Source organism: Marmota monax, unplaced genomic scaffold, assembly GCF_021218885.2.
Source record: "Marmota monax isolate L192 unplaced genomic scaffold, Marmota_monax_Labrador192_F-V1.1 WCK01_AAM20220418_F8-fsc00052, whole genome shotgun sequence".
In the NCBI taxonomy this organism is placed as follows: domain Eukaryota; kingdom Metazoa; phylum Chordata; class Mammalia; order Rodentia; family Sciuridae; genus Marmota; species Marmota monax.
Window position 1 is genome coordinate 5,634,407 of NW_026693473.1, and position 18,707 is coordinate 5,653,113.

Consider the following 18,707-nt stretch of genomic DNA (forward strand, 5'->3'; position numbering starts at 1 on the left):
TTTGGCCTTCATGACAGGTTTTGAGTTTGCCCAACAATGCTGCTGTCAGAACACTATCCCCAGAAGTCTGATTCACCTTTTTCACTTGGATGGAATCACAGCCAAGATCAATGCCAGCCACACTGATTTCTGTGCCATATTAATAGCAATTAAACTGTTCCAAACTGTATGTTCTTCTGGCATCAGCATCTGCATCAGCATATTAAAGATTCTGAGAACTCTTGCAGTAAAGAAGCAGTTGACTTTGTGGACCTCATTTTTAATTTAAAGGACAGCATCTAGAACATCTTAAGGAGCACAGGAAACACATTCCTGTATTAATAGTCACATTGCTAAGTTTAAAAGATGAGTACTCACCAACACTGACTTTTCTTAGAGGTCTTTGGGCCAAAAAATACCAAGACTCCAATGATTTATCTTTTTTTCTTTTTTTTTTTGTCTTTAGCTATTCATCATTTAATGACTCAAAAATTTGTGCTAGAAAAAGATGGAGGTTACCTCTGTCCTCCAGGACTTTCCTTAGCAAGGAAAAATACATAAACAAGCATTTGTCAGTGCCCAGTGAATGGGCCAAAAGGTGCCATCAGAGGAAGAGTAGAACATGCTGGGCTTAGTGATTTAAGAAGTCCTAGGTAGACTTCAGACAAGCCGAGAGCTAGAGGGTTTCATGAGCAATGAGGGCCTCAGTGCGGTGGGTACAGTGAACTGAACAGTTGTACTCAATTGGTGGGTTCGGATAGAAGAGTGGTTTTCAAACTTTAGTGTGCATCAAAGTCACTTGGTGGGCTTGACAAAACACAGAGTGCTGGGCCACCCCCAAGCTTCTGATCCAGTCAGTCTGGAATTTGCATTTTGACCAAGTTCCCAGGTATTACTAAAATTGTTGGTCCAGAGACCACAGTTCAAAAATCCTGGGTTGCCAAAGAATGGAAGCTCCTAGGGCTGGAAAGAAGGGTGAGCTCAGGGGAGCTTAAAGGAGAGGCTGCCTAGTAGGTTTTGAACAGTGACTCAAAGTGTGCAGTCACTTGGGTAGCGGAGATGCGTCAAATGGGTTAGAGAAGACTAGACACAAAGAGACCAGTCTTAGAGGCTGTTACATAGTGAAAGCAAGTGGACTGAGAGATCCGAACTAGAGCAGCGACAGATGGATTGGGAAGAACATATCAGTGCAGAAATTTCTGTGAATGAAGAACCTGCTGGTAGGAGGAGAAGCTGAAATGAGCTTTGGTCATCCTGTGGGAGAGTTTTTGCTTGTGTAGAGTCATTTGTGCTGTTTGTGATGAACTTGTATGTGTGCACTATCTGAGAAGAAAGGAGGGCATGTCACCATGAGAGTCAGGAGGGTATGGTCCTTGAGGGACCCACTTCAGGGCTTGTTTCAAGGCCTAGCATACATCCTGGACTCTGGAGTGAACCTATTTGAGCAGGAAAATTTGGCTTACTTACCAGGCAACCTTGGGAGGTTGTGTGTGGAGAGCGAAAGCCAGAAGATGCTCACCTTGGCCTTGGAACTTGGTGGCAGCCATCTGCTGTAGTTAGATGACTTCTTTATGTTCATGATGTCTTTACAGGTGAATGAATATTTCAAGCAGCCCCAGGCCTTGCCCATCCCCTACTTCTTGTTACCTTGTACCTTGAAAGTAGTAACCATTGTTTGCTTTTGAATAAACTTTATTGTATGCATTTAAGGTACATGACATGACATACAAATGGTGGAAAGGTTACTGCAGTGAAGCAAATTAACATAATCTTTATCTCAGATCATTATCCCTTATTTTAGGGACAATAGTAGGTTAAATCTACTCATGTAGTAGAAATTCCAAATACAACATAATTATGTTAACTATGTTGTTAATTATGATCCTAATATTTTACTTTAGATTCCTACATTTGTTCATCTTGCATATAGTACTTTCAAATCCTCTGACCTACATCTCCCATTTCTTAACCTCTCTAAAACCCTACCCCTGGTAACCACTGTTTTATTCTCTCTATATATATGTTCCTCCCATTTTTTTTTTTAGATTCCACATTTAAATGAGATCATACAGTAGTTTTCTTTCTGTGCCTGGCTCATTTCACTTAGCATAATGTCTTCTGATTTCCTTTATGTCTTGGCAAATGTTGGGGTCTTTTTAAGGCTAAATAATATTCCATTATATATTTCAATAATATTTATACGTATATACGTAATACATACAAATACCAGTTTCTTTATCCACTTGTCAACAAACACTTAGATTGTTTTTGTATCTTGATTATGGTGAATAATGTTGCAAGAAACAAGGATACAGATATCTTTATAAGGTTGTAATTTCATTTCCTTTGGGAATATTCCCAAAAGAAAGATTTCTGAATCATGTGAGACTAATCGGCTCCCCACTGAACCAAGAGGACCACTTGCTGAGTTATTTGGTAGTTCTACCCTCTCTTTATTTCCTTCTTTCCTTCCCTCTTTCCTTCCTTCCCTCCTTCCCTCCTTCCTTCCTTCCTCCCTCCCTCCCTCCCTCCCTCCCTCCCTTCCTCCTTCCCTCCCTCCCTTCCTTCCTTCCTTCCTTCCTGTGTGTGCTGAGGATTGAACTCAGTGCCTCACACATACTAAGCTCTACCACTGAGCTATTCCCTAGCCCTGGCAGTTCCCTTTTTCTTTTGGAACCTCCATACTGTTATCCATAATGGCTGCCTGTCTACACCCCCACTACAGTGTATGAAGGCTCCCTTTTCTGCACACCCTCACACTAACATGTGTTATCTGTTGACTTTTTGATAATAGCCCTTCTATCAAAAGTGAGGTGATATCTCATAAAGAAACCATCTTTTTACTATAAAAACTCTGTATTTGGGTTTTATACTAATGGGTGCGCTCTTTATGCGGTCTTAATTTGTGAAGTTTCACTGCATTCTTTTGGGGCTTGTGTTTTGAACAGTTCAGAAGTCTTTTGGAAAAGTTTTCTACTCCACAGATTGAAAGAAATGTGTGTCCCCTCCCCAGAGGCAGTGGCCAAGTCAAGGAGAATGAGAGGGTGTGAAGAGCGAAGTGATATTTAGAATATTCACCCTTGAGAGGGCAAGAGTCAGAGCTGTTTCCACTGACTCTTGCCTGAGCTGATAGGTCAAACTTCTGAACTACCACTGGTCCAACACAGAGAACTTACTAGCCCTTCACTTCTAAAGGCACCTAGATGGGGCCGTGATTCCAGTGAATTGGTGGGGTGGCATATCACAGCGCCTGTGTTTTTCAGGTGTGCTCACTTGGGATGGGCAGGGTAGTACCCTTGAGGGTGCTCCTGTGCCTGCCTCAGGCTCAGGGAGATGATTACACAGGGGAAACTGGGACCAACTAGACCCAGAGGACAAACAGTTGGGAACTTTATCATTTTACCCTCTGCTTCCAGTGACATCCTGCTGGGAGCTGAAGCCTGGGACCAGGAGTGGACAGTGGACAGCACTGAAGGACCAGCAGTAGGTAGCTGAGGGAGATCTGGACTGAATTAGATTTCAGAATTCATGAGACTTAATCTAAATGGAAGCCAGAGGTGCTGACTCTTCCCCTCTGTGGGGGTTGTTTTGTGAATCCACAAAAACCTTTCTAGTAAGGATTAATGTTCCAAAGGGTTCCAAACGTTCTTGCCCTGTGCCGATGCCACCAGATTTGGAATCATTCCTGGGGCTCGGATCTATGGTCATTTTGCCAGGACAGGAGCATTAGTATATAGGGAAAAGCAAGGGGCCAATAAACTAGGCCCAGTGTACGCATGTAATCCCCTCCTGCTGAGGCAGGAGGAAAGCAAGTCCAAGGCTAGCCTGGCAACTTAGCGAGACGCTGTCACAAAATAAAAAAATAAAAAGATCTAGGGATATAGCTCAGGGGTAAAGCACCCCTGGGTTAAATTCCCAGTACTGGAAGAAAAGAAAAGTGGGGTGGTACCAATAAGTAGAAATAAACTAAGATATAGTCCAATACCAGCTGCCTTTAAGGCTTGGAGTAGTCTTATTTTTAGGAAAATTGAGACACCAGTGTTCTAAGAACATAGAGATTTGGACGTACAAAATTTGTAAAAACACAGAAAGCCTTAGTAAAGTGGTGGTTGGTAAAGAGATTCCTGAGCTAAATATAAGAGCTTTGGCATAATAAGCAGGAGGCGGGGCCTTGTACTGTGCATTGGAGATTGAGTATGACTAAGAAATGGGAGAAGGAATATCCTGAGCCATGATGTGTTTGCCAAGTTTAGTCTAAAACTGTAAGAATACATTGCAAGAGCAGCAAGTTTCCTAGTGTTCAGAAAACCACGTTTGTCCCTCATTTCCTCTTGCTGTCACCATAGCAGCTTTCTTCATTCTCCAGCACCAATTGCCCCTGCACCAAGATGGCCAGCCAGCTGGTTTGCTGGGAAGCCAGCCATGCCAGGAACTGGTGGTACATAGCCTTCGGACCTTGGCTGAATATACAAACAGGAGCTTGGCTTTCACAAGCAGAACCCTAGATGACCTGCCGGGCTCATTATCCTGCCATGCAGGACATATTAATTCTTATTGTGGGTTTTGTACTGGCCGTGCTTACAAACAAACAAGGATTTATGTATTTGTTATCCAGAGAATTTTTATTCTTGGCCCTCCCTTCCTATGTCCTTCTCTAGATGTACAATTTCCAGTATGAAAAATACTGGACAACTTATTTCTAGAAAGTCAAAGGAAAAATGAATTTTTAATATGGAATCTCTGCAGCAGATGTACTGATGTGCACTGTCCTTATACAGCTCAATCTATGGATAGCAATAAGGATGAGTTTACTCCTGTTTTGAGCTTATTTCTAAATTGTTGGAGTCAAAGCAACACAAAAGAGCAGGAGATTAAAGGATCCTTCTGTGAACATCTAGTGGATATTAGGAATCTTTGTTATTTCTTCTGATTTCAGACATTGAAGCCAAAGTTTCCAATACAATATTATGATGAAAATCAGAGGGACATTCATAGTCTTATTAACCATTTAGATAAAATAGGTATTATTGGGCTGGGGTTGTAGCTCAGTGGTAGAACGCTTGCCTCACATGCATGAGACCCTGGGTTTGATCCCCAGCACCACATAAAATAAATAAATAAAAATAAAGATATTGTGTCCATCTACAACTAAAAAAAATCTTCTTAAAAAAATAGGTATTGTCAATACAGAACAACTATACCATGTCTTTTTAATAATTATATGACACATTATTTGAAAGACACAAGGTATAATTGAATGTAATCATTGAACTCCAGAAGAATGGATTGAGAAGGAATTTTCCAGTTTTGAGTTATGCCATTCAAGCCAGTATAGAAAATGGTATGTCAAGCCAGGCGTGGCGCCCACCCATAATCCCAGCTACTCGGGGCTGAGGTACGTGTACTATAAATTCAAGGTCAGCCTGGGCATTATAGTGAGACCCTATCTCAGAATAAAAATAAAAATTGCTGAGGACATAGCTCAGTGATAGTGTACTCGCCTAGCACATTCAAGGCCCTGGGTTCCATCTTCAGCCCTGCACAAAAAAAGAAAATGGTAAACCAGCTTAATGAGTTATGCATCTCCGGATGCCCCCAATCTATTGAAGCCTTGGCTGCTATCTGCACAAATGCAAACTGCAATATTGGCATACACATTTGGCCTTTATCTTGTTTCCTGGCAGAGAACTCCTATAATCCTTGGAATCTCTGAAGTGATAGGTGACTTTTTGTATGCTAATGAATTGACTTTATGCCTGGGAGTCCCTCAATAGCTTCAGAATGGAGGTTAGTCACTTAAAGATCCAGGCAGGATTAGAGAGTTGGGACTTTCAGTCTCACCTCCACCTTTGGGGAAAAGAGAGGGAGATTAAAGGTTAAATTGTCCAATGATTTAATCAATTGTGCCTTTGTAATGAAGCTTCCATAAAAATCCCCAAAGATGACCAGGTTCAGAGAACTTCCTGATAGTCCATTGGTAACAGGTTCCTGGAGATCAATGCACCAAGAAGAGGCATAGAAATTCCACACTCCTTCCCAACTGCCCTGTGCACTTCTTCATCTGTATTCTTTGTAAAAACCTTTAATAAACTAATAATAGTGTTTCCCTGAGTTTTGTAAGCCACTCTAGATAATTAATCAAACCCAAGCAAATGAATCAGATCCAATTTATAGCCAATCTGTCAGAAGCACAGGTAAAATAACTTGGATCTTGTGATTAGGGCCTGAAGGAGGAGGACATTACTGAAGACTGAGTCCTCAACCTGTCATCTCTGACTCCATCTGCAGGCAGATAGCACCAGAGTTGAATTAGGGAACCCCCAGCTGGTTTCTGCTGGAGAACGGATTACTTGCTTGGTTTGTGGGGAACAACCCCACACATCTGTCAGAAGTGAGAAAGTCTAATGAGAGGAACTGAATTTGTTTGTTCTACTCAGATATTCTCTGGGTCTCAACCTAGCCCTTTCCAGAGTCCTAGTCCTGGTCTTTGGAGATTAAAAAAAAAAAAAAAAAAAAAAAACCACAAAGCTGATAGAACTGTCTTCTCTTTCTGTCAAGGAGGTATAATCTTTCTTTAGCTTCAGCTCACTTTGAAGGGAATTGAAATGAGGCTACATTGGTATTTTATGATTAGAAAAAATGGTAGACAATTGACTGTGAATGCAGCCATATGACATTTGCCAGATTCTATGTTTACACTCCAGTGAATAGGCACAGTGTATTCTACTTTCAGAATAGTTTTGCAAACTGTACACTAGACCAATGAAAGCAGAATTTTTTTCAGGTATGACATGAAAATGGAGTCAGTATGAGTTGAAACTTTTAAACAGGAAATTCAATTTCTAAATGAGCTGTATTAGGTATAACAGATATCTAGTGTGTTCAGTTATGCAGGTGTTTTCTCTTTTAGTTACCAATGAAGGGCTACCCAATAAAAGGGCAATTTTGCCATAAACAGTGGGCCTGGTAGGATGTGTTCAGTGAGCAAGTTCTCTTGGGCTTCTGTCCAGTTTGCGTGTTCAGGTAAAGTGGACAGCATTTACTTACCTCCTGTGCTGCTTAGACATATGCTATTGTGATTAGACCTGAAATGAGGACACCCCAGCCCTAAGGTGCAGGCTAATCATATTGACAGGTTATTCTAACTTTGGGGTGATATCTGAGACTCTCCTCTCTAACAGTTGTTCAGCTGCCTTATCCTATGTCCATCAGAAGCTCCCAAGGAATTTGAGGGATACCCCACAGTGCAGAAGATGTGTCATCCCAGAGAATAACCTGCCCCACTTGAACTTCAAAATGGTGAGGGAGGGTGATTTGAGAGTTGTAAAATGATATCTACATTATGATAATTACACAAAACACAAACAATACTATATTTGCATGTAAAGAAAAAGTCTAAAAACATGGATATGAAAGATGCATGTCAACTTCAGAAGAGACTTGAAGGGCCACTGGAGAGTGGGATTATAGATGGGCACAATAAATAAGTAAAGCCTTCAACTTTGTCATCTTTTGCTTTTTAAAAAGCTGAAGCAAATATGGCAGAAATGTTTACATTCATCCTATCTAGGTGATAAGTACATTGTTGTCAATTTTTTTTCTGTATTTAAAAAATATTTTTTAGTAAACTTAGTCTTAGCAAATGATTTTAGGGACTGGGGTATAGCTCAGTTGTAGAACACTTGTATAGCATGCATAGACCCTGGGTTTGAGCCCCAATACCACATATATTTTCTCTCTCTCTCTCTCTCTCTCTCTCACACACACACACACACACACACACACACACATACACAAACACACACACACACTAAATAAAAAGGGAACTTTTTCTATTAGCAATGCTACAGGGCATGTGTTTTTTTTAAAGATAAAAACAAATGGTTTTATTTTTTAAATATAGAAAACAAGTCGTGACTACCAGAACATCAAAGGATCTTTATTACTTGCAATATCTAGGGATATATTTGTCACACTTAAAACCAGTTATCAGTCTTAAATTCAGTTTCTAAGCCTTTGGCTAAAGACAGGACATTGATCCAGAACTCTGGATCAGATGCCTGGATTTGGGGTCCTAGTTTTGTTACTAATTTGTAATAGTGACTTTCCCATATGTTAACCTTCATTTTCTCATCTGTACAATTAGATAAATTCAGGCTCTTTTCAACATTGAAATTTTATAATTTACATATAAATTCATATTTGAGACACTGAATAGACTAGCAATTGGGTGCTCCTTTTTATAATAATTGTAGAGGTTAAAGGAATATAAAGAATGAACATAGATATAGAAATAAGATTAAATGGATATGCAGTGGAATCAGTCTTGAGTTTCAATTTTGCCCCTGCTCCATGCTACAGTGGGCCTCAGTTCCTGAAACACTCTCCTTTCCAGTTTCCTAAGATGGGAATCATAATAATTAGTACCTACCTTGATTGGGGATGATTCAATGAGAGAACAGTGTTATTATAGTTGTTGCAAATTGGTCACCAAACTTTTCTATTGGGACGAACACTAAAACATTCTCAAAACAGCTAATGGCAGTCATCTTCCAAAAAATGACACAATCACAATATGCCAATCTTTCTCTGAAGAAACAATTAACTAGGTAGATATTTCTGGTCTAAATGATGTCAAGTTCTTTCATAACTATGCATTTAAAGTGACTTGGAAATAGTCCTGTCTCAAGACAGGACACCAACAAGACGATGATTCATAAATTGCTTCCAACTCTTAGATTCCCTTTCTTAGACATGGTTGGGTGGGCTCCGGTTGTTTACCTAGAATAAACTTGAAATAAGAATATTGGGAATACTCTTGATTTTTAATTTTCTTCTGTTGTACTTTTGCCATTAGTTTATACAGGAAGTACAAAAGCAGAACCAGATGACAGCAGAGGAAGAGGAATAGTTATTCCAAATTTGCATTTGCAAATCTCAAAGACAGGCTGTGTGCCATGGAAGAGGAATCTTGGACTGTCTCCTGTCTTGCCTGGTTACACAAGGCACAGTTAACGTGGCTGGACCTCTAGTTCTGTTGTCCCTATACTTTCTGGTGTATCCCAGGGGCCTGGTGAATGATATGTGTCTGCTGCTTATCAGCAAAAGATAGCAGAGGCCCTGCTCCTACTACCAGTGCTCTTGGAGATGTTTATCACCCAGACCCTGAGGACAGGAGTTGACCCATACCAAACACTTCAAAAATAATGTCAACACACCCAAGACTACAGCCTGCAAGGAATTTTCTGAGATAAGATTACAACTTTGTCCTTAAATGGTTGCCAAACAAGTCAGTGGATCACCAAATGTTCCCTGAGTAGAGCAACCCTGTAAGTTATCCTTCATGCCAGGGAATTTTAGGAGCTCAGTTGTTGTGCTGCTAAATGCAAATGCTCAGCTATTGTTTTCCAAAGTACGCACAAAGCTCTGGTAAGACCTAAGAAAGTTCCAGCAGAGTGGAGGACCGGAAGCCTGAACTTGGAGACCATAATGTCAACTCATGGAATAAGCTGGAGACTGATCTCCATTGACAAAAGCATTTGTTCATCTTATGTCAGGATTTCATTTCTTCTCTTTTGGCTTTGTCTAAGCCAGAGGGCCTTCAAGGCCAGATTAGAGCTCTAGTGTGGGGCTAGGGCAAAGTCATTATAGGAAAAGATGACTCAATCTTAGAGTAGGTTTGAAAGGCCACTGTAATCATTTGTTTGAACATTTAGTCATGTGTTCAGTTTAAACACCAGTATGCAAACTGGCACTGTCAGGCACCCATGGGGTGAGGTAGAGCTTGTCAGGCATTGTCCTGAGACCAGGCTCTGGACAGGCATTCTCTGGAGACTACATTGGTGAAGCCCACATGGAGACAACTCACCTTTAATTTGTCATCCTAACATTAATGAAATCATTTGCTTTGGCATGTCCCACATTCCTTCCTTTGTATTCCATGTGCTCAGTCCTCATGTGAACTTCTGGACTCTAAACCCTTCTTTCTGGGGCCATGTTTTTATATATATTTATATATATATATATAGTCCAGATTCATTTTAAAAATGAAAAAACGCCTTTTTGTCATGTTGTCTCATAGTAGAGTCTCACAATAGGGTTCAGACTCCTCCATTTTATTATTGAATCCTCACAAGTCTTTCCATCCAGATTCTTCTTCTCCATTCATTTTTTTTTTCATGTAATTGCATCCATTACATCTTATTTTATCTACCATAGGCTGGTTGACTTGCTTTTCAGTTTTCCTAGCTCTGTGCTTTTGTTTTGGCTACTTTATTCCCTTTGGGAATACGCCCAACCCCTGCCACCCACCTTCTGTATGGCTGCATCTCTTCCAGGAAGCCTTTTCAGACTAATCCCACCCTTACTGATCTGACCTGCCTCTGAACTCTGTCCAGGCAGACCCTCGCGATTAATCACATACTGCTCACATACTGCCAAGTGAATTTATCTTTATTTTGCCTTCTCTGTCTTGCTTTTTCATTCTCCCCCCGCCAATTGCCTCTCTGTATTATCATGTGTGGATGAATGTGTGAAGCTAGACAGGATGTCTCTGAAAATAAAATCTATGTCATTATATTTTTAGAACACACAACCTGATCAGTGCTCCATAACATTGTTATTGGTTAGTAATTCTTGCTTAGCATCTGGATTTGCAAACTGATGCTCTCATGCTGCTCTGCAGCTTCTGAAAGCCTTGGGAATCCAGCTTTCTCACACTAATAGAACCAAGAACAGCATCTCTAAATAATAGGAATACATTGGAAGTGGGCTTAAAGAGCTTCCTTTGTAATAAAACTCAAAGCTATTCTATAAGCCAAGATAGGTGGAATCTAATGCTAATCACCTCAGAGTTTAAGGGGTTTTCAGATGTCAAGGATTTGGGGGGAGATTAAATGAGATTTGCCTGAGGTGCTCTTCCTGTATGCTCACATCTGCCCAGTACCTTTTCTAGCCCCTCTGTCCCACCACAATAGTGTGGCTTTTTCTGGACCTGCTCTACCTCCACCCTCATCCTTCCCCCACGACAGGGAGGTTGGAGAACTGGGTGAGGCACTGGCTTTAAGGGCCCAGGAAACACTAACAGGCATTCACAGCTCTCCCTGTTCCTACAAGCTGATGTTCCTAGGCAAATTGACTGGTTTCTCCAAGTCTGAAGTTTCCTCTTCTGTAAAATGAGGATAATAGAACTTCCTCATAGAGTTGCCTGAGAGGGAAATCAGATAGGCCATGTAAAAGGCTTAAACCATTGCAAGTACATTATCACACTGAAAATAGTCAGCCCATGGCATAACAGCTTATAAACAATATGCTGATTTCTCCCATTTAAAAAAGACAAAACAAAACAAAGTCTCTTCATCTCCAATCACTATCCCTTTAAAACAAAACAACTCCCCACTCTGACTCCTTCCTCTCCCATTCTCCGGCACTCTCTCTAATCAGGCTTGGCCCCCTCCACTCCATTACAGCTGGGTTTTTTTGCAAACTCACCAATGACTTCCGTGTTGTTAAGTTGAAGACGTAATGCTCAGGTCAGTGCTCTTGACCTGGCAAGTAGCATTTGACACAGCAGATTTCTCCCTCCTCCACAAAACACTCACTGGGTCCAGTCTCCAGGAACACCCACTCCTCTGCCATGACTGCCTCCTTGTCCTTCCATCTCCCTACTTCTGGCCTGGTCCTCCAGCTTCTTTTTTTTCCCTATGGATGACCCTTGATGATATCACCCAGCCTCATGGCTTCCAACGCCATTTCTACACCAGCATCCAGCTCGCCAGCACTTTCTCCCCTAATCTCCAGACTTGTATCAAGCTGCTGCTCAGCTTCTCCACTCACATCTGGTACGGGCTTTCAGAGATGTCTGAAACTGATCTCCTGTCTATCTACCCTCCCCAAAACCTGTTCCTTCCATAGTCTTCCCCATTTCAGGAACCTATCCTAATAGTTGTTCAGGGTAAAACCCAAAGTTAACCTGACTCCTCTTTTTTCATTTATCATGCAGTTTGTCAGAAAACTCTCTCTGCTATGTCAAAATATATCCAGAATCTAATCCCTTCTAAGAAGCACTGGTTCAGCCCTCCTAGCAGCCACCAACGTCCTCCAGCTGGAATAGTACGGCAGCCTCAGCCCCTCTCCCTGTTTCCACTGCCCTCAATCTATAGACACTAGACTGACCTTTTAAAATGTAAGGCAGACCACATCACTCTGGCTAGTATTCTGATGGTTTTCTCTCCAGGTAAAAGCCAAATGCATAATGCTGGCCACCCAGCCCCTTTGGCTCAGTACCTGCTGCTTCTCTTAAGTCCTTCTTATGCTGTCCCCCTCATTCACTCTGCTGAAGCCACCGCCAGCACACCCTAGGTCCTGCCTCGGGACCTCTGTACTGGCTCTTCTGCCTGCCTGCCTGGAAAGCCCTCTGCCAGATGGCCACATGTTCACCTTCACTACCCTTAGGTCTGCACTCTAAAGTCAAGTCCCAAGACTTTCCCTGACCAACTGTTTTATTTTTCAACATAGCTCTTCTCATGCTTTACATTTTACTTATTTTATTGTTGTCTTGGTCCATTGTTCTAACCAGAATATAAGCTCCATGGAGGCAGGAGTTTTTATCTGCACAACACCTGGATGGTGCTTCACATGTTAAAAATCAAATGTCAGCCATTATTGCCGGTCCTCGCCTGGAGTCCATGGCTGGCCTTGACCTTCTGTCTTGTGCCCTAGCTTCCTGAGGATGGAGCTGTCTTACTCCCAGATCAGCATCCTGCCTTAACTGCCTCTGATTTGGCTCTGTCTGTCTGTTCTTCCTCCTCAGATGCATACTCTCATTCCTCCAGCGAAAATGGAGGCAAATCTGAATCCGTGGCCAACTTGCAGGCTCAGCCTTCCCTGAACTCCATCCACAGTTCCCCTGGTCCCAAGCGCTCCACCAACACCCTAAAGAAGTGGCTCACCAGTCCTGTGCGTCGACTCAACAGCGGGAAAGCAGATGGAAACATTAAAAAACAGAAGAAAGTACGCGATGGTCGGAAAAGCTTCGACCTGGGCTCTCCCAAGCCTGGGGATGAGACCACCCCTCAGGGAGACAGCGCTGACGAGGTACTTAGGGGGCCCCGGAGCCCTCCATCTGGAAGGCACCACTGACATGCCTCCTGCATGGTTCTGTAATCTAGCCAGTCTCCAAGAGCTTGTCATCTTGAGCCTCAGTGACGAGTTCAATCTGTGACCCATTCATCAGAGAATAACCAATACCGGGCATATCCAGCAGCCAGAAACCGCTTTGCCATATTTAGAGTTAGGGGCCTGGCTTGAGGGTGGCAGTTGGTCACCTGCCTCTACTGAGGACTACACCAAAACTGTCCAGACCTATTCAGACTAATAGTGAAAGAATGGAGACCATTTCACTATGAAAATAGAAGACTGAGCTGTGCCCAGGTGTTTGGAGCAGTGCCACGTGTAAAGGGAGTAAACAATTCCAGGTTGCTGCAGAGGGGAGAGCTGTGACGGAGGTGCGGCCAGCCTGGTCGCCACTCAGCCAGGAGCTTTGATGGGGCACCCAGTGAGGGAGGATAAGTACCAGCTCTCATACTGCCAAGGTTGAGAAGATCTTTCTGATGTGTAACCATACTTCTTGTTGTAATTTTATGCCCTCTGCCATTTCTTCCTCTGGAAGTGGCATAGGGCCTTGTGACATTTCAATTCGGCTCTACTAGCCCTTCCTAAATTTTTAAAAAGTTAAGCTCTCTTGGCTTTTCTTTCAGCGTTCTCTCTTTCTGACTAATCAGTGAGATAGATTGTGAAGCGTTTTGAGGGTTTTTTTTTTTGGGGGGGGGCGGTATTTACCCCCATTTGGTTCTCACTGTCCTTTGAGATAAGCAGGGGTATCTACGTTACAGAGAAAGAAACTGCAGCTGCAAAGAAAGGCCTGTGTGTCCAGAGGAACCCTCCTCGTGTCTTATGTTTTTGTATCTCAAGTCTGAACCCTTGGTATCTTAGCTCTGTGAAACAATAGCTAACGCTGCTCTTTTGTTCTAGAAGAGCAAGAAAGGTTGGGGTGAAGATGAGCCAGATGAAGAGTCACACACACCCCTCCCTCCGCCCATGAAGATCTTTGACAACGACCCCACACAGGACGAGATGGTAGGACCTCTGGCTTCTCTGTGGAAAAAGTAATGCTTTATGCCCTGGACTTCATTCCATGTGTGTGTGTGATGGGAGAATGATGTTCTCTCTCCCTTGTTATCTCTTACTCCACGCGAATCCACAGTGATAGCGATTCTAGGTGTCCTCTGCCCCGATCCTGGAGGTCTGGCTTCATTCTGGGCAGTGTAGTGGTGTATGTAGAGTTCTTAAAATGGATATCTGCCTGGAATCTCATTCTGTTGATATAAGTTAATGGCTCTGTCTTTGGAAACAGCAGCTCTTAAAAGGAACTGTTTGTCCCCAGAAGGAATCTGTGGTGGTTCTAGGTGGCAACCATGTTATTATGCTTGACCATATGATCTGTTTTAGTTGTCTTTTCTATACCCAACTCTAAAATAGAATCGTGGTGACTTCCAGTCAAGTCCTGTGCTGTTAACATTCTGCAGTCTCAGCAGACAGGTAGAAATACTGCTAAGGGAGGAGGGGGGGTGTCAAAGGTAGGCAGGCCTAATGTGCTCGGTTGCACAAGTTTTTTGTTTTGCAAAATTCCACAGCCTGTCCCCTGTGCCTCTGACCCCCTAGGGGTCACCTCAGTCATTCTGGAGCAGAGGCTCAGACTGGATGGTTGGAATTGACCCCATAGTACTAATCTGGGACGTTGGGCCACTTTCATTATGCTATCTGTCCCTCTCTCTTTTATAGCCATGCCATTAATCAGTGGGGTTTTCCTTGCCTTCTCTTGGTATGACCAGTACCTTGGACTCTGGAAGTGGTTTTGTGTTTGGTTGTCCTTTCCATTTGCTTTAGGAGCATCATTTGGTGGTGGTGGTGGTGGTGGTTATTTGCCTCGCTGTCCCTCACGCTTCCCCTGTGCCTTCTAGTTCTCTGTGGGGCAGCCTCCTCCAAGGCGGTGGGCCCACCATGTGTGTGCAGGAAACAAGCCTTCATGATCCCACCTAGGATGAGATTCAAAGGAGGTCTGCAGAGGCTTCTGTGTTTCTAACATCCCAGCTCTTATATTAATTCTGTCTGCCCTACATTTAATTATTAATTCACAACCATTATTTCAGGTCTTCCTCTGTGCTATGCTAGAAGGACAATCTAGGAATAGGACAAAGACTAAGAGGTGGTGACTGCCCCTGGGGCTTACACATGAGAAGCACACACAGTTATGGCCCCTCCTGAGGTGATGTTGGTGGCTCTGCTCTCTGACTCTGGACTGTTGGGAAGAAAAGTAGTAGGAAGCATGGCATTCTGCCCATCCTGGATCCCCAGAGGCAGAGAGGCCTGCACTTCACCTTGAGATGGGAATGAGGACCAGCCTGCTGGTATTCCCAGAGTTCTGCCCTTGTAAAATGTTCTGTAAACAGTGACATGTCTATGGGGGTGGGGTTCTCATGTCCCAGTATCTGCCATCCCACACCGCCCTCCGCTCAGAGGAGCCAGCTTGCATAAGATAAGAGGTCACGCACCCTCGCCCTTGGATTCCCTCAAATGTGGCTTGTTTGGGAGAAGTGGATATTGTGCTGTTTCTGGGTAATTTTTAACCAAGAGTGTGATGTACCCCAGATATTTGGGTGGCCCTTTTCTTAGCCAGAAATAGGAACAATGGCAACAGTCCCTTTTATTACATTAACTCTCCTCAGTCCTGCTTGCTTGACTTCTATACACAATATTTGGAATTGAGATGAGCATCAGAACTTCTAGCAAATAGAGTTAGACTTATTAAAAACAATTTTTGCAGCAGTATAAAAGAATCTTTAAAAGTTCAACCATTGCACTATTATGCAATCATCCTCCCTGTTTAACCATTGTTCACATGCATGCGTGTTTTACAATTACTGTGTGCGTATGACGTGCTCCATGCTTTATCTGCTGCCATTTCCTAGAATCTTATTAATTTTACCTTCATGACTTTAACTTTAATACCTGGAGAATGTTTTACTTTTTTGATGTTCCATAATTTGCTTGACCAGTCCCTTCATGGGACATCTGAACAGGGTGTTTCCAATCCACTACTTGAAATAATACCTCTGCAGATCACGGTGTGTATATAGTATTTGTTCTTTTAATGTCAGTCCTTGGACTAAATTCCCAGGAGTAACATTCCTAGATCAAAAATGATATCTTTGTTTTCCAAACCATGAGCATTTTCCTGCATCCCCAAGAGAGGAAAAAGAGATTGTTATAATTGTTCTTAATTGTACTTATTTGATTCTTCCACATTTCAGAAGCAAAGACTGAAAAGGAACTCTTACATTAGAAAGGGAGTTTTCTTGTTTGAAATTCTTCCCCTAACTTAAGGGAGAAACTTGAAGTCAGGACAAGGCCAGGACAGTCAACTTTCTATGTCCACAGTGGTTATTCCCGTGCGTTGGCCTGGATACCACTGCCCTCCACTCTGACATACATGCAGGCTTGGCCATCTCTCCCCCAGCTTCTCCTCAGGTAGAGGAGAAAGGGAAAACCAAGCAAGCAAACAAAAGCCATCATCAGCGAGAGGTTATCCCCAGCCCACTGAGCAAATAGCCATACCGACAAGTCCTTACCCCTGGTGCAGGTGGAAGAGGGTCCCAGAGAGGCCCTTCAGTTGAGCCCCTCTTGGCTGTTGCAGATGTCCCCACCTGCCCAGCATGTAACACACAGCTCCTGCGAAAGCCTCTATTGCTTCTTGGTGTTCTGAGGCAGAGGCAGAGAAAGAGAGGGAGAAAATGTGGAAGGGGGTGTCTAGCTTCCAGGTCTCTAAAATGCCCTGCCCCTAGCATTTTTCTAGGCACTGTAAAGATCCATACCTAAGGCAGTAATACATTTGAGACTGGGTTGATGGATTGCTTGCAGCCCTGGAAAGCAATGGGCAGCCATATAGTGGCTTAAGCCCTATTTGCCCTTGGAGCATTTGTCCCTGCCTCCTGCCATTAGTAGGTGTTGCCCTTGCCTATTGGCCCCCCTAGGAACTCAGTGACCCTTCCTCTCAACTCCTTTGGAGGCCTGCCTAAGGAGAGGCAGTCCCATCTATGCTTTGCTGCTGCCAAGACTTCCTGACCAGGGGTTGGGCAGGCCTGCTCCACCCCACTACTCTTAACCCCATTTCCCTCTGTCGCCTCTTCCCTCTAAACACAGAGCTTTCCTTTCCTTGCCTGCCTTGAGCTTTGGACTTTCTGTTTGGCTTTCTAATCCTTGCTAATCTGCTTTTCCTTTGCTGCCCAATGTCTTGCAGTCCTCCTCTTTGCTAGCAGCCCGGCAGGCTTCCTCAGAAGTACCTACTGCTGCAGACCTTGTCAGTGCAATAGAAAAGTTGGTCAAAAGCAAGCTGGTAAGTGGGGGTCCTGGAGGAAGTTCTGTGTGCGTGTCACCTCCATGCGGCTCCCAGGGCCTTGAATCTATCCCAGGTTCTCATTTTCACTTATCCTCATCCCTCCTGTAGAATTATTTCCAATAATGATGGTTTTTGAAAACCTGTGCTCCAAAATCCTTCTTGGCTTTGTTTTGGATTGGGCATGGGAAATTAATAGGCCTTTATGGGGTTGTGATGTTAGCAAAAAGCATAAAGTATCCCATACAAATTTGCCTCACAGTAAGCCTGACCTGCTGGCCCCCAGGCAAGTGGCCTTTAGTCAGTGACTGAGGTGTCTGGATGCTCTGAAGCTCATGCACTGGGCTGCTGAAACAGGTGGGTCTTTGAAAATACCAAATAATTTTATTTAGGGAGCTTCTAGCTTGCAAAGTCTTGCAAAATTAAGACTGCTGGTTCTAAAGGGGAATGGGCAAAAGTGTATAGATATCTTGCCACAAAAAAATCAAGGGAGTAGGGTGCGGTGGCACATGCCTATAATCCCAGCAGCTCGGGAGGCTGAGGCAGGAGGATCATGAGTTCAAAGCCAGCCTCAGAAAAAGCAAGATGTTGGGCTGGGGATGTGGCTCAAGCGGTAGCGCGCTCACCTGGCATGCGTGCGGCCCGGGTTCGATCCTCAGCACCACATACAAACAAAGATGTTGTGTCCACCGAAAACTAAAAAATAAATATTAAAAAATTCTCTCTCTTTCTCTCTCTCTCACACTCTCTCTTAAAAAAAAAAAAAAAAAAAAAAAAAAGCAAGATGCCAAGCAACTCAATGAGACCCTGTCTCTAAATAAAATACAAAATAGGGCTGAGGATGTGGCTCAGCGGCCGAATGCCCCTAAGTTCAATCCACAGTACCCCTCCCCAACCCAGAAAAAAAAATCAAGGGACCTGGTGCCTCTCTCCATCATGGAAGGAAAAACTGAACATAAGCACTGGCAGCTGGTCTAGCCTGTGACTATTCAGTGGACCCATCACGCCACCTGAAGGCAGGGTGGTCAGTCTGAGCTGGCTTGGGACTTTGGCAAAGTGCTGGTGAAAATTCATTTCTGGATGCTTCATTAGGACAGAGCTGCCCTCCACTCCCAGGCTTTGACGTCTAAGTATCACTGTAAGATGACAATTTGAAGCATTTTCCTTTCTTTCTCATCTGTGTCACCCATTTGGCTTTTCCTGCAATCTCATTAAGATAAATGCCTATGCTCCCACCAGGCTTCTGCTGGGAAGTCTTGTTAATCACCACTGTTTA

At 43.3% G+C, this 18,707-nt stretch overlaps 1 protein-coding gene across 22 annotated transcripts in view; it reads left to right on the forward strand.

Moving 5' to 3' along the window:
* Kalrn (kalirin RhoGEF kinase) overlaps nucleotides 1–18,707 on the forward strand; it is a 636,773-nt gene that overhangs the window by 542,711 nt on the left and 75,355 nt on the right. For 13 of the 22 annotated variants that reach the window (XM_058583505.1, XM_058583512.1, XM_058583514.1 and 10 more), the window contains 3 exons: nucleotides 12,791–13,074; nucleotides 14,011–14,115; nucleotides 17,336–17,431. In XM_058583505.1, the coding sequence (XP_058439488.1) occupies nucleotides 12,791–13,074; nucleotides 14,011–14,115; nucleotides 17,336–17,431 (485 nt within the window). The remainder of the gene's footprint in view (nucleotides 1–12,790; nucleotides 13,075–14,010; nucleotides 14,116–17,335; nucleotides 17,432–18,707) is intronic. The other 9 variants (XM_058583507.1, XM_058583504.1, XM_058583524.1 and 6 more) reach the window with 3 other exon arrangements.